Source organism: Grus americana, chromosome 1 (assembly GCF_028858705.1).
Source record: "Grus americana isolate bGruAme1 chromosome 1, bGruAme1.mat, whole genome shotgun sequence".
Lineage (NCBI taxonomy): Eukaryota > Metazoa > Chordata > Aves > Gruiformes > Gruidae > Grus > Grus americana.
The window spans coordinates 162,768,255-162,783,171 of record NC_072852.1 but is presented as its reverse complement, the minus strand read 5'-3'; the positions used below and the strand labels follow the sequence as shown (position 1 = coordinate 162,783,171).

General features: G+C 38.7%; 1 protein-coding gene across 2 annotated transcripts in view; it reads left to right on the top strand.

Moving 5' to 3' along the window:
- GPC6 (glypican 6) overlaps positions 1-14,917 on the top strand; it is a 796,186-nt gene that overhangs the window by 719,701 nt on the left and 61,568 nt on the right. For both annotated transcript variants that reach the window (XM_054813009.1, XM_054813008.1), the window contains exons 5-6: positions 4,384-4,514; positions 12,344-12,487. In XM_054813009.1, coding sequence (XP_054668984.1) covers positions 4,384-4,514; positions 12,344-12,487 — 275 coding nt within the window. The remainder of the gene's footprint in view (positions 1-4,383; positions 4,515-12,343; positions 12,488-14,917) is intronic.

The window sequence follows — 14,917 nt, the reverse complement described above, 5'->3', positions numbered from 1 at the left end:
GAAAGACATGTACTTAGCCTAAGCAAAGCAGATTTTGAATAATGCAAAAGAGGTAAAAATAGAGAACATATGTAATTGAACAATACAGTCCAAGTGTATTAACAACATAAAAAACAGGTAGTCAATCAGTTTTCAGATTTTTATAGCACAAGCAATAATTAAGCTCCAAATATCTACTGTTTGAGCTGATTGAGAAATTATTAAACCCACACAGAGTCCCACTGAGCTAACTTAGGCTTTCTTTGAGTTCAAGGGTCTTTTCCTGAGAATTAAGATTTCAAGACTAAGGCATATAGATCTTTTTAACTTCATTTAGAAATGTTTCTAGCTTCTTCTGTAATGATATTCATAACATTTTTAGGAGAAAAAGGAGACTTGGGACAACAGTGTTGTGTTTGTTGTTACACAATTATAGATTTGAAGAGCTACAGTCTGGCAAGGGCCATTACATCATCTTGACTGTCCTGTCATAAATCTCAGATCAATAAATTTCATCTGATTTTCATTATATTCAGCCTAACCGTTTTTATTTCATTCGATTGCATAGGATACCTGGTGTTTAAATATCAAATGTGTTCATATAGAATTGTGCAAGTGAATAATAAGGTTTAGTACTGGAGTGAGGGTTATGGTTGGCAAACAAGAAGATGCAACCTAATGAGCTGAGGAAGTACGTTCTGAGGGAGGAATTCACCTTAAGACAACATACTATGTTTGGGGGTTTTTTTCTAGAGATCTATGTTAAGGATAGGAAATTCAGTCTGAATTTTAATCTGAGGGTTAACTCAAAAAATCAGTAGATAGAAGCTAGTTAGTCACTACTACACTACTACAGTAGTGATTATTTTCCCAAGGGGCCTGTACACTCGCAATAATATGAGTGCCTTGCTCTTCAAGGCTTCCCTTAGTCTAGGGCTGTCACATATCATCTGGATAGGTTTGACTTATTATTAGGAACACCATGATGGTTAGAGAAAGGGTAGAAGGGTTCAGTCAGAGGCTCAGGAAATAATTTTGGAGTTCATAGAAATGGCACTTGCTCATCCTCTTTTGCTCGACTGAGCTTGCAGTATTCCTACCAGAAGGAGACAGGAGTAACCCAGCAGTCCAGTCACTGCTAAATCAGCCATGGCCCCACACACCTGCTGAAACTGAAGAAGATAAAATGAGTCCTTAAGCAACATTAGTTTTCCGTTTGTGCAAGAGCTCATCTGAACTGTGCAATTGCCCAAGACTTCTAGTCTGAGCTGAGCCCTAAAATGAGCCTTAACTGGAAGCACAACTTGTGTCAGCCTCAGAAATAATGTTGCAGGAGGAACCTGTTTTACCTTAGCCCTTCAAACATCTCTCATCCCAGCATTTAATCCATTTCTCAGACTCTGCCTCTTCAAGTATGTCCCCGTACAGGCCTCTAGTTTAACACTAGTCCTGTCTGACATTCTAGCTCCAAAACAAAAATACAGACTGCTGATATGAAGATGTAACTCTCATCCATAAAGGTGTGTATATTTCAAATTAAACTTTTCCCTTAACCCACTGGTCCCTAGCCATATCCCTGTAGTGTTAACTAAATAAAAGATTGCACAGCTCCAATGTCAAGTGATATTGTTGGCTCACAGCCTCACTGCTTCAGGCTAGTTGTGTTGCCTGTGAATAGCTGCCTGGAGTGGTCCAGAGTCATTCCAAGCCAGAGAAGGAGTAGCAGTTAAAGAATATGGACCTGGGATCTAGTGCTTCATTTTGCTCTCTATTCTTTTTTTTTTTTTTTTTAGCATAAAGCTATAGCCCATGTGATTGAAATATAAACTTGACTCTCACCTTAACTTGAACCCAAGCTCTTGATCCCACCATACATGACACTGTATCAAACAAGGAAGTTCAACATAGCAAAAAGCTCACAGAGACCTTTGGCTTACAGGAATTACCCACATTTCTCAGCCTCTGCCCACTTCCAGTGCAAAGACTAAGGGAATACTAAGTCTATGGACAGGGTTAGGTTCAGAAGATAGAAGCTGATGAACTAAAAGATGTTTTCCCTAAAGATACAAACTGTCTAAGCCAGATACAGATATTCAGTTTGCATCTCCTAGAACTATTAATTTTGAGTTTGAAGGCACTTTGCTTGAGTAAAGGCTGTTCTTAAAATTAAAGCTGTGGTTCTTGTTCAGTTAAGGACGATGCACTTTTCTGACATGTGGCTGAGATTCCACTTCAAGATTTAATTCAGAACTAGTGCCCCGTGCGATCAGAAGAAACAGCAAGTAGACTCAAGCCACCACCCCTTCTCATGAAGGGTCTTAGATTACCTCTATTTACTGAAGTCTACTTCAACACAATTACAACATGTAATTGAGTCTAGTGCTACACTTGCCCAATCTGCTAGTTCCCAAACTATAGTATACTCATCCGAAGAGGCACCTGACCTTAAGCTGCAGGCTACTCCTACCAAAAAAAAAAAAACCCCAAAAAACCCTCTTGTGACTGTTTTATGCATTAACCGTAATCTTAAATGTAATTCTGAACTAAACCACCAAATTCCTGCCACCAAGACCTGTGCCTTAACAATGCCTAGTACTGGTTGTGGCAACTAGGATTTAGGCTGAGCACATTGCTCACAAAGTACTAAGGTATAAATGTTTTATACAAGTCATTCCGAATATGTGAGGAAGAAAATCCTTTATACTAGTCTACACTTACAAGTTCTCTTTGCCCGTGGAAAAATTGCTAACTTCTTGCAGAAATCTTTAAGAGTATGCGTGTGCATATGTATATGTGTGTGGATGAAAACTGTTCTGTTTCCTCTATCAGAACTAGGTGCTGTTTTCACCGAGTTTCCCACTGGAAAGTGTTTCAACTTAAGAATTTTAAAATAATGTACAGCCAAAATAACACCTCTGTTTGAAACCAACTTCCTATCATCTCATCATTTCTCAGTTAGCAACAAGTGCTATAAGCCCCACTCCAAATAACTGGCATTACACTCTTTCCAGTCTAAAAGTACTGTGAAATATTAGACCCAAATTTGCAAAAGTGCTTAGGTACTACATGACAAGTAATTTCAGTTTCAATGGGATTTTTAGGCAAGCACTGACTGCATATAAACAACATATTGTAGCCCTCAGGTCATGCTGCGCACAGGATTCTGTGTCTCACCTGCTAGGGTGAGATGCCAGCCTCTTCTTCCCATACATCCACGCACATGTGCTTCTGTGGGGAGGGAGAAGAATGCCATCCAGGCTGGAAAGAAGCCCTGGGATTCCCCAGCCAAGTGCAGGGCTAACACTGCCATCAGGGCTATGGGGTGCTCCATACATTCCCCACGTAGCTGCCATGGGACTTGTGCTTACAACAGCAAAGCACGTGTGAGGTCTGTTTTGGAAGGAAGTCTGATTAGTACCTTTTGGAGCCTACGTCTGAGGGATAAAGGAAAGAGCATGGGAAGATTTTTGTTTATCATGTTAAAATTGCAAGTGGCATCTGTTCAAAGCTAATTAGATGCTGAAAATTTTAAATGCTAACATGAGGCAAGGATCAAATATGATGTTCAAAGGTATAGTATAAATCCCGTTTATTGCATGGCTATTGACACAGAAATTGTGATGAATCTGTGTCCATGCGTAGGCAAATGTATGTGATGTATGGCAAAACCTTTTTTACTGTTATTAATTTCTTTTCAGTTGCTTGGTTTTTACTTGTTAATGAACACAAAAAGATAAAATTATTTTGGAGAGGGGCTCTAATGTAAATTAAGCAAAAAATTGTTTTTAAAATCCAAAACATACAAAGAATATATTTTTCTGTGTACAGCTTTCAATGATGTTCTGAAAATGTAGCAAAGCAAACATGGTTTATACCTATACGCTATGGCAGAAATCCAATATTCATCTGCTGTTCACATTGCAAGAAAATGAGAACATTAAGGTCAGAAAGAACAGCTGCTTTAATTATAACACACTGATATATCATATCAAAGTTTTCATCCTCTCACACAAACTCTAAGAACATACCCCAGGGATTCATTCCTATCATCCTGGTTTTTCTCGGGAAGGAGACTACATAAGTATACTCCAGAGCACTGGCTGCTTTGAGCGGTGCGATGCTGCGTAAAATAATTTTACCCCGAGCTCGATAATGCTATGGCAACTATTATTAATCTAACTTTTACAGCCTTTATTCCTCCTTCTGTGGTGGCAGTGGTAGGGGAAGATATTTTTAACAGCTGGGAAGCTGCACTGCAGGCTTCCCGGTTCCACTGCCACACATCCCCACGGGCTCTTGCCCGGGAGCGCTCGGTACCCACACCTCCGGCTGGTGATGCTGGTCTGTCTGAGACACCCGAAGGTATCCCTTCTTTAAGGGAATGGCTGCTTTGTGTTTTAACAGATGCTATGCTTCTGGTAGCGGAGAGATTAGAGGGACCATTCAACATTGAATCAGTCATGGATCCTATTGATGTCAAGATTTCTGAAGCCATCATGAACATGCAAGAAAACAGCATGCAGGTGTCGGCAAAGGTACTGTGTGAGTCGCGCCTTCTCTGTTGCTGAATGTCACAACCAGGGGGAAAAACATCTCCACTGTCTTTCTGTCCAGACTTTAAGAAATGTTATCCAGACCACTAGAAATTGCATTTGCTTGTTCAACTGTTCACCAGCTAGAAGTTTTCAAAAGGGAGTGGCAGGGAGAAAGGTACCATTTAGTAAACTCCAAATTAATAGCTGTAAGAGATTTAAGGAAAACAGAGTGCTGAAAATTAGCAGTAACTCTGTAAGCAATATCCTGCAGAGTACATTTGGTAACTTCTGCTCGTGTCTCATCTGTGATTCTCCATATTAACTTCCAAACACATTTTGATCTGTCTAGGTCAGACTGAAGTACAATGTGTTTGAGGTGAATACAGAAAATGTTCCATTTAACCTTCTTTAATAGCCACTCAAGGGAAATATCATTACATTGGACAGTCTCTGATTACCAGACCTCAGTTTGATAGACTTTTGTCTGGATTCTGACATGAAGATAAACAGAGTTAATGATACCAGCTTCCTCCTTTCCATTTTTAGTGTGTGTGTGTATACACAGATCACCACCACCTATGAACCCCATGTTAATAAGATCCTTTGCATTCAGTAACAGGTTCCGTTGAACCAATAGTCAACAATTAATGGCTTTTCCTTAGTATTCATCAGTGCACTGCAGCTCAGAATCTAAAGTCAACCATTTGCCAGGTTCTCTGTGTTCGGAGTTTCTACCTTCCATTGATCTCCCAGTAGTCAGTTAGGTGCTGGCTAGACTGCCATCCCAGCCAGTGAATTTCCATTGCTTGGACGGAAGCTGCCGTAGCTGGAAAAAATGTGGGGACAAAAGGCAGGAGGCTGAGGTTAATATTCTTCCTGCCAACCCAAAATTAGATGCTTTTTATAGCCCCAGTGCTGCAGGTTGCTAAGGATTTCCTTCAAGATGCTTTTTACTTTAAACCTGAATGAAGTTACTCATATTTTAAAAGCAGTCTACATCCTGTGCAATGAGACTTTGTTCTGGCAGCAGTGATCAAGGCGTTTAACAGCCAAATTCTCTCAAATATTCTGGGAATTAAAGGCTAGTTTCAGCAAACTCAACCCTTACCTCAAAAAAAAAGAAAAAATATTTTCACTGAAAACTCACCCAAGGCTCAGGTGTATTTCATTTTCCTTTTTACTTGCTCCATTCTCACAGTTTTTCTATTAGTCAGGAAGCTGCATCCCCTGCCAGAGTCCAATGACATCACCTTGGCACAAGCTCATCTCACTACTCGTTTGTAGCAGAACAGACTATTTCTCCTGTCCCTTAGAAATATTTTATTTGCTGTAAAGATTAATAAATCACAGCAATTCCATTTGCAATGTAAAGTTTTTCTTCTAAAGGAAATGTTACCCAATATTTTTTTAAATCCTGAGAAACAGAAACCAAATGATACCAGTGACACTTATTTTATTATATTTTCATAGATAACAGAGCTGTCTGTTCTTGAGGGGCTTTTGTATATTTCTGTGTAGACCGTTATTCTCCTGAAATGTGATTTCCTTCTTTTCCTAGGTTATATCCATCTTTTTTCAGGTCCTAACACATGGAAATGCTTTATTCTCAAAGAAAAGTATAAGAAAGCAAAGACTTTGGGTTTAGTGCTGTGTTTTCCTATGTCATGTCAGATCTGTAGAGATGATATATGAGCGGACTTCGAATCACTCATCTGTCGTCTAATTTTTCCGTCTTATACATACTGACCACTTAGACCTTCAGTGAAAATGACAGATACCTTGCCGGATGTAATGGGGTGCATGGAATGCAATTGCAGACCTAATGTAGGAGAAGAGCCACACTTGTCAATTATTCTGAGAAGCCGCTCAAAAAGCTTCAGGCAGGGTGCCGAAATCACACTATTTTCTCTTTCTTCAAACAATTTTGTGTCTTCCATTTGACTGTACCCACTGAAAATGTGGTGACTAGGAATCACAGCTATTTTTCCACAAGTCAGTCAGCGCATTTTTACAATGGGAAAATGATGATGCGCTAATAATGTTATACCTGCAACACCCACATACACGTAGATTATTCTTCACCACTGACATGCAGCTTTTTCTGCGTAAAAATCTGGTTAATGGCTGGGAGGAGGCTCTGTGCCGTATTCAGTAGAATTTGGGGCCATTATGTACAATGTTGTTTCTCTTTTGAAAGGAATGGAACAAATGAAAATGAACAGTTTCGTCCTCAAGGACCTCTCACTAATCTCATCCTCTTTGCAGGCAGAAGACCCAGAGTTCATTTAATCCAAAATCCATCCCTCTCCTGTTTCATATATTTATATAAAATTGCCCCGTTCCAAAAGTCATTTGCATTAAATTGCACTATGAATTTGTCTTTGTATCACAAAATGATGTTTTGTATTATACCAGCTGCGATTATATATTGACATTTATTTGATAAAAATAAAAGTATGTTTGGTATAACACATTGACTGTACCTTACTGTGCATATGGAGGCAAAATTAAGTGAGCAACAATGTAGACTTTCCATAGTAAGTGTATAAAAGTAAGTAAGAATGCATACTCTTATGTCAATTATGAAGTCTTGAATTTTAGACATCAGCAGAAAAAATATATCATTAACTTCCTACGTCTCCATTTTTATGGTTTGTCCCTCCATTCTTCACTTGATGTAGTACTGAAGGTTTTGTGCAATATCTTTTTCCTATAAATATGCACCTCCTATTCAGCACTATTCTTCTGAGAAATAGTCTTCATGGTTACAGTTATACTAATAAATAAAAGGGGCACAAGGACCAGTGCCTGATCTTGAGGCCAAAATGTCACAGCCTGATTCATTTCTATACTGCTGAAAGCCACCTTCTCTGGAGCTGCTTCATTCTGCCAACAGCAAGTTGGAGCGGTCCAAGAAAAAGCCAATGAGTTAACAATTAATCAGTGCAGACAGTCAGGGCTTATTGCTTGAGTTCATGCCTTGTCTTTCATTTCCTTTGAAGACGCAATCCCTCTGTCTTCCACTCTTGATGGGTGCACGTCAATATCAAGACAGAGAATTATAGAGGTGCCACATGTACCTCTTCTATCTTTGTACTTCCAACCAAGGACATACAGACTCAGCCACATCCCAGCCCTGTCACTGCCAAAAATGGAGCGTCTGTGTTCCTCAGCCATTAACTTTTCTTGTTTGTGTGCTGATTGTGGTTGATTCTTTTAGCACAGCTCACATTAACCAGGTACTACTCTTATGTTAAGATCCTCTAATTCATCTCGAGGCTGCAACCTTGCTCTGTTTTCTTGATATGTCTCTGCAGTCTATATTCAGCACTGGCTGTCTAGAAAGTCTGACCACAAATCTCCAGGCTTCATATGCTGCTCACCTTGTGTGACTGTCATGTCCCTGAAAGACAGCCACACGAGGTCCTTATTTTGCCTCAGGGAAAGTCACATTCCTGACAGCTGCAATATCCAGAGATGCTTTTCAAAGAGGAGCAATAGTCTAGAAAGTCAGACCCTAAGGTCTTTCTGCTAGCAGAATCTACGTGCTCTGTATCAGACCAGAGTTTCCCTTCTCCTAAAAAAAAAAGGGAAGGACTGGAGATTATCAAAACCAGCTTCCACAACTTCATCATCTAACAGCTGCAGCCATTTTGACAGAGTACCTTCCGCACACCAAACCACAGAGTGCAAAAACAATCAGTCTGGGCTGCCTGAGATGACTCCCAAGACATTAGCACTTTTTAAGAGTAGGCTTTGCAATCTGGGTCTACCCAGACTTCAGTGGTGTTCCCTGAAGGTTGCCTCTGGTAGAAGTCAGGTTGCAACAGATTTACCTTGGGTTTCTCCTGATAATGTCTAAGACACATTATCATTATTGATTTCATTATCAAAATGTCTTTGTTATTCACCAGTGATGCCTCTTTGGTATTTGAACATTATAGTGCCAAACTCAGTGCTCACCAACAGCTTGATTATGTCTCAGGTAAAAGTTTCATATTCTGTATATTGTTTCCCATGGCTCAGTTCATATCCAAGACTTAGTCATAGCATACATTTCCCTTATTCTCGCTCTCCCTGAGGTAATTCAGGGAGTCATATCAGAGTCAGAACATATAAATGCTCATTTCAATCCTGGCCAAAACAAACGTGTTTTGGGGGCTTTCACAATCTTCCCATAAGGCTGTCAGTACCATTACCTTTGATTCCTGCTTCAAGTCAAAAAGTAAATCTTACATCTGTTCCATTTTAACAACATGAATGTTTACTAGCTGACATCTGCAGAGATTGCTCGTTCACAAGAAGTGGAGGAAAACTCAAAAAACAGCAGAAAAGTTGTTATAACATCAATTTTTCTTCAAAATGGAGAAAATCCCTAACCTGGTTGCATCAGCATAATTTTGTCTTCATTGCTACTCAGAACATACTGGACTATTTTGTGCATTTTAAACAGTCTAGTTCTATACAGATATGTTTGGCTGCTGTTAAGTGTCATTTGGCTGCCATGCCAAAATTTTTCCACTTTCATAAAGGTTATCCTATAGCTAAATCTCCCCTTAGTAAGTCTTAAATCTACTTTTATCTGAGCTGATGGATGTGCCATTTTAACCTATAGATATATGTTCCTTTCCAGCAATTACTTCAGCTAAAAGGATGAATGAGCTCCATGACATAGCAGACTACCTATGCATTATTTATAAGAAGGAAATCTTCATAAAACTACATCCAAGGTTCTTCTTAAAATAGCCCCTGAGTTTCATATTAACAAAACCTCTTCATCTATCTGTGTTCTTTCCAGAGCCTTGTGCAGGAAAAATATAATGGCATTTCAGGAAAAAATCAATGCTATTCTATCTCAAGATGAGAGAGTCAATAGAGCAGAGTCATAGAGAGACACTCAATAGGAAACACTAAGCACAAGCACATGTCTAAATAACAGTATGACGCAAGGCCCCATAGAGAACAAATTCTATCTGCTGGGATTCAAAACCTCGAGTTCTCCTGGCAAAAGGACTCTTTTTTTACAGTACCTACTTCCTAGCCCTGAAGTAGACACCTCCATTTAGTCAGCTCGATAGATGTAATTCGTCACTGGCTCTGCTGACCTGATGTCATGGCTTGGTTCATGTCCCTGACCATAGAGGTCTGGTGCTCCTTGTGACACCCTAGGATATCCCACTTGAGCTTTGGCTGCAGATCAATGGGGAATAGTCTTGTGTTAAAGCAGTCTTAACAGATGTCTTGGATATCCCAGGACATCACAAACAGATGCTGATGTGAGAGCAGCTGAAGGGAACTTTTGATCTCCACTGTCTAAAATGGGAGCTTAGAAGTTTAGCTTAAATATAGACACCTACATGTACACACCTAAATTTAGGTTTCTTAATTTGAAATGGAATCTCTTATCTAAATTCAGAAGACGGGGACTGCAGCAATTGTATATAAAATGCAATTTTTTAAAGAGAGTGGATTTATGCTGCCAATTCACAGCATGCACAATGAAACACCTGAATATTTTTCCAGAAATTGCTCAGTATCTCTGAGTAGCATTGTGAAGAAAGTATTTCATATGCTTCTTCTTAGGAAGCATTTGTTAATTTCAGGTATCAGCTTTACATTTTCTGTTCTGTCAGTTAATACCTGGACGCAAATTAGAAAATGTCTCTTTTGCACTCAAAATTTAGTCACTGAATATGGTAACCTTACTGCATTTCTGCCAGGTCATTTAAAAAGTAAATTATTTCTTCTTCTGTGATGTAAAAATCGCTATCTAATTTCCATCTCTGTTATCGTCTGGCTGTATGTAAATTTGTTCATACAAAACTACTTGCTACAACTATGTGTATGAAGCTAAATGCCACAAAGTCTATGTTGGGTTTTTTTCAGTATGTCGTAAGAAAAATGAGATATAAATTATGTAGACTCGCAGTTACTCCACATGGTCATACAAGTAGCCTAACAGTCACACACCGTGAATTTTAAAGAGAAGATTCAGCGCCCTCACTTTCCTTTCCCCTGAGAGTCAAGTTGCATGTTTTCAATAATTGTCACTTGTCTTTGTAAGCAAATACTTGATAGCTTAATTGACTAAATGGGATTTCATAGATATCTAAATAAACAGTTATATTTTCTGCACATAACTTATCTTCAGCCAGAAGAAATATGAGTAAACTTTTGTAAGTATAACTGATTCACCCAACATATATATCTGGCCCTTTAAAATGTTCTGTATCATACACAATCATGTATAAACCCTGAACATTAATCTTAGACTAATTTTCTTCACACAGGAAAAATGAGATTTTTTTTTTTCTGCTGAAAATTTTAGAACTTTACAAGCTAAAATCGTCTTTCCTGATTGATTATATGAAGGTATTGTCCAACAGTCCTCATGACTAGGGAGGCTAGAAACTATTAAAAAAAATCTTACAGATATTCTTAAATCAGACCGAGCAGTGTTCCACTCATAAATTAAAAATCCCAATGGCCATACAACAGCTGACTTGCTGGAGTTTGAGCCAAAACAGACCTGATGATTGGACATAAATTTAGTATGAATCAGTTTCTTTCAACAAATTTTGAATCATTTGGGGCCTCTAAATTAACATCAGGAAACCTAACTAAGAGACAATTGTAATGTATCCTGAAAGCAACAAAAGTCACACCATCCATGGCTAATTCAGGAGAAAACCACTGAAGGTGGAAAATCTAAAAGTCAAGTGAAACATGAGTCTTTCTGATCACTGCCTCACAACGTAGCTTGTGAGCTTGTTATCTTATTTGCCACACAAAAAGGAATAATCTGGTCCTACAAACAAAACACAGCACCTGCATAAGAGTCTTCACCTCCACAAAGCTCATGTGTTTGTGTCTGGCATTAAGGTTTTGTAAAATGTATCCTACAAAGAATTCTGACTTTTTTTTTTCTTCTGAATAGAGGCAAAATGTTGAAACAGTCAAAAGACAATGAGCACAAAAAAAGAAAGATTCCAGAACTGAAAAAAAGTTGGTGTGAAGGCAAACACTAGGTTCCTACTTCATAAAAGCACTTGAAAAATTTAACTGTGTGAATAGTTTACCTACTTTCAACCAAGAAACTTCTGTGAGAGTTCTTCTGGGATATATACTTGATATCCAGTAGTCAAAAGTGTCCTCTGTGTCCCTTAGTATCCACGAGATATATGCTATTGAAATTTTTTTCCAGATGGAAGTATTTGAAAATTTTCATAACTCTGAACATTATCTTTTATACCTAGAAAACAAACACACTAGCAGAAATTAATTTTCACTGCTGCCCGTTCAATATGCCTCACCTCTCTTCTAGGGAGAGACTTGCTAGGGAATAAGAAAGTAATCCAGTTAGAAGACTATTTCACCATTGACATTTTCTCTGAGACTACAAAAAAATTGCCAGGTAGGAAGAGCTGTGAGTAGGGATTATGAATGAGCTGTGATTCTGGGTAAATACCACGTTTTAACAAAAATATAACAATTATCAACTAAGTCCTACCACAAAGGACTTCCTTTAGTTCAGTTCTCTTCCTGGAAAGACAGCAATTAAAATGCTTTCACATGTTAATTTCTTAGAATAAACACCTTCCTAAATTAACTATTTTTTAAGGTCCCTATATGTTTTTATACCTTCACCAAGTAATTAATAATGCTTAATTATTGATCTGAGTGTTAATGCAGGGCAAGTGCTCAATTCACTATTATCAAAATGTCAGTCAAACCTTGTTTCAAATATATGAAATAGAGAATAAAGAGGCTGTAAAATATTCGCTTCCCTTTTTCTACGATTATCATATAACCTACAATGTCTTTTTCAGGTTTTCCAAGGATGTGGTCAGCCTAAACCAGCACCTGCCCTGAGATCTTCCCGTTCTGTCCCTGAAAACTTCAATACCCGGTTTAGACCATATAACCCAGAGGAGAGACCTACAACTGCTGCTGGCACCAGTTTGGATAGGCTGGTAAGGCAAAATATATTCCATTTTCAAATTAGTAGAAATGGCTTGGTAATATAGAAGAGTGGGAATCTCCTGACTTTTTTTTTTAATAATTTCATAATCACTCTATATAGTTTCTATGCCAGCTGTTCCAGCATTCAGTAGATCTTTTTGTCTCCATTGGAAATGGTACAGAATAGCATTGTACAAGAACAATGTTAGCAATGTTAGAAGAGAATAAGCTCTTTCCTGCAGGCCAGAAAAACAGATGAGTCACGACAGGTATAAATTCTCTTTGAAAATTGATCTTCAGCAATATTTTATATTTTTTTTATTTTACTAACAATGGATTTATGTATTAAAGCTATGTTTAGCAGCTAGTTCTTTAACATATACACTTGCAAAGACACATTGATTTGTTCCACTTCTTTACTTAATTATAAAATTACCGCTGCTTTATTTCCATCCGTCTCAAAAATTGACTTTTATCAGCTAAAACTTCAGTGATCTTTAATCTTGCTTTATTTTTTCAATCATTTTGAAAACAAGGCTGTAACATAAGATTATTTTCTTTACTACCAGTCATTGGATTCACATTTCAGACTTCCATGTTCCTGCTATTTATACATCTGCAGATTTACAGCAGGCTAATTATTATAGCTGTTAATACTGTCTCAGCAATCATTTCGAGGTAAAGCCAATGAGCAAAATGAAAGAGTTGTAAAGCATCTGAATCAAAACAGACTGTATTGCATGCCCTCCACTTGCCGAGCTTATTGCTGCACACTTTCACAGCACTGGTCTGTCTTGCCAAAGAGAGTCGTGCTCGGGGCCGTAGCAAGAGTGAGGGGAGAGGAGCACCCAGCTGGAAACAGCCACCGTTAGCTTGGGGTATGAGGTTTCGGTGAGCTGCGCTCCCGCTGGGTACCAGGCAGATGCAGGCTGCACTAGGGCACCAAAACATCTTGCTATGGTTCTGATCATGAGCCTAAAATGTCTAGGGGTTTCTCCGATATGGAGCTTAAATCACTGAGCCGGAACCCAAATATACTAATTCAGATAAGGAACTGGGTATCACCTTGACATCGTCATTCAGCAAATTCCTCTGACGATCACAATGGTCTTCCACAGTGCCAAGTCTTTCCAATCGCCTCTATCTATGCTGGATTCTACCTATATACTGTATTCTGTCAATCATCATTGTAATTCAACTTAAAAAAATACCGTGGCATTTCTCATCAGGACATGGGATTACCCTGCAGCAAAAAGCAATGTTTGCTTGTTCTCTGCTCTTCTGGAAATAGCGTAGTCTGGTTATCCTAAAAGGAGAAGCAGAAAAGAAGATGTTTACCTCCATTGTAGACTTAGGTCTTTCTACCACAGCAGATTCATAACCCAGTGTAGCATCTCAGGCTAAAAATCTGTCTGGTAATGCTCAATCTGTATTTGACAGGTTCTTAATTTCACCCTTTCACTTTACATTCAAAGAACCAGCCCTTGGGTATTGCTCAGTGCAGAGGCCTGGATCTTGATCTGGAATTGGTCAAGGTAAAGTGAAAGGTCACCAAAGCCTGTAGGTTTCAGTCATGCTCCAGACAAAGCTAAAGGCTGCAAACAGACGAAGTAGGAGCAAGCGCATAAAAAGGAAGGCTGGTAGCACAGTTCAGCTTGGATTGCTCTTATGATGTAAGGACAGTTCAAGCATTTGTGCCATGAAAAGGACAGGTGTAAGAGATATTCCATATTCACATAAGGAGAATACTTCTAAACACATTAATATATTTTTTAAACTACAAGCTACTGAGCAGCATCCTGAATAAAGCAAAGAAGTTTCATATGCTGCTGGCCTTTAGAGGCTGTAACTAGTGAAAATTGTCAATGCAGATAATTCTTTATAACTCATAATAACTTGGACACTTTCAAAAGGGAACTTGTTTCCATATGATTTAGCTAGGTTTGTTTGCGCATTATTTTAGAAAAAAAATGAAGAGCTTAGCATTGCTGCTGTTACTTTAAAAAGTATTCAAGCCAAATACCTGTTTGGTTTTCTTGCTGGTGATATTTAAAATAATAACTATTCATGACCTGTTAATGATGAGTGTTGGTATCAAATCCATCTCCAAATAGCAGTGATGCACATGTTCTCTCCTTTTGGGTTGAGACCATCAATCCCTCAAGTTAGAGATGGCCACTGACCTCAGCCAGAGCAGGGAAAGGCTGTTTATGTGGATTAGAGCAGAAAGCCTTGTTTCAGAGCTGTAATCCCTTAGCAGCATTTGGGAAAGGTCACTGCCTGCATCTCACACCAACTCGGGTAATTTTACCCAGAAGGATATAAAAGCTGCACTCCTGCCTCACAGGAACACTGTGCAACCAGCCTACATTAGATCCTTAGGTTTAATGTGCTGAATCATTCCCTGAATCACGTATCTCTCTTCATTAACTATAGACAGA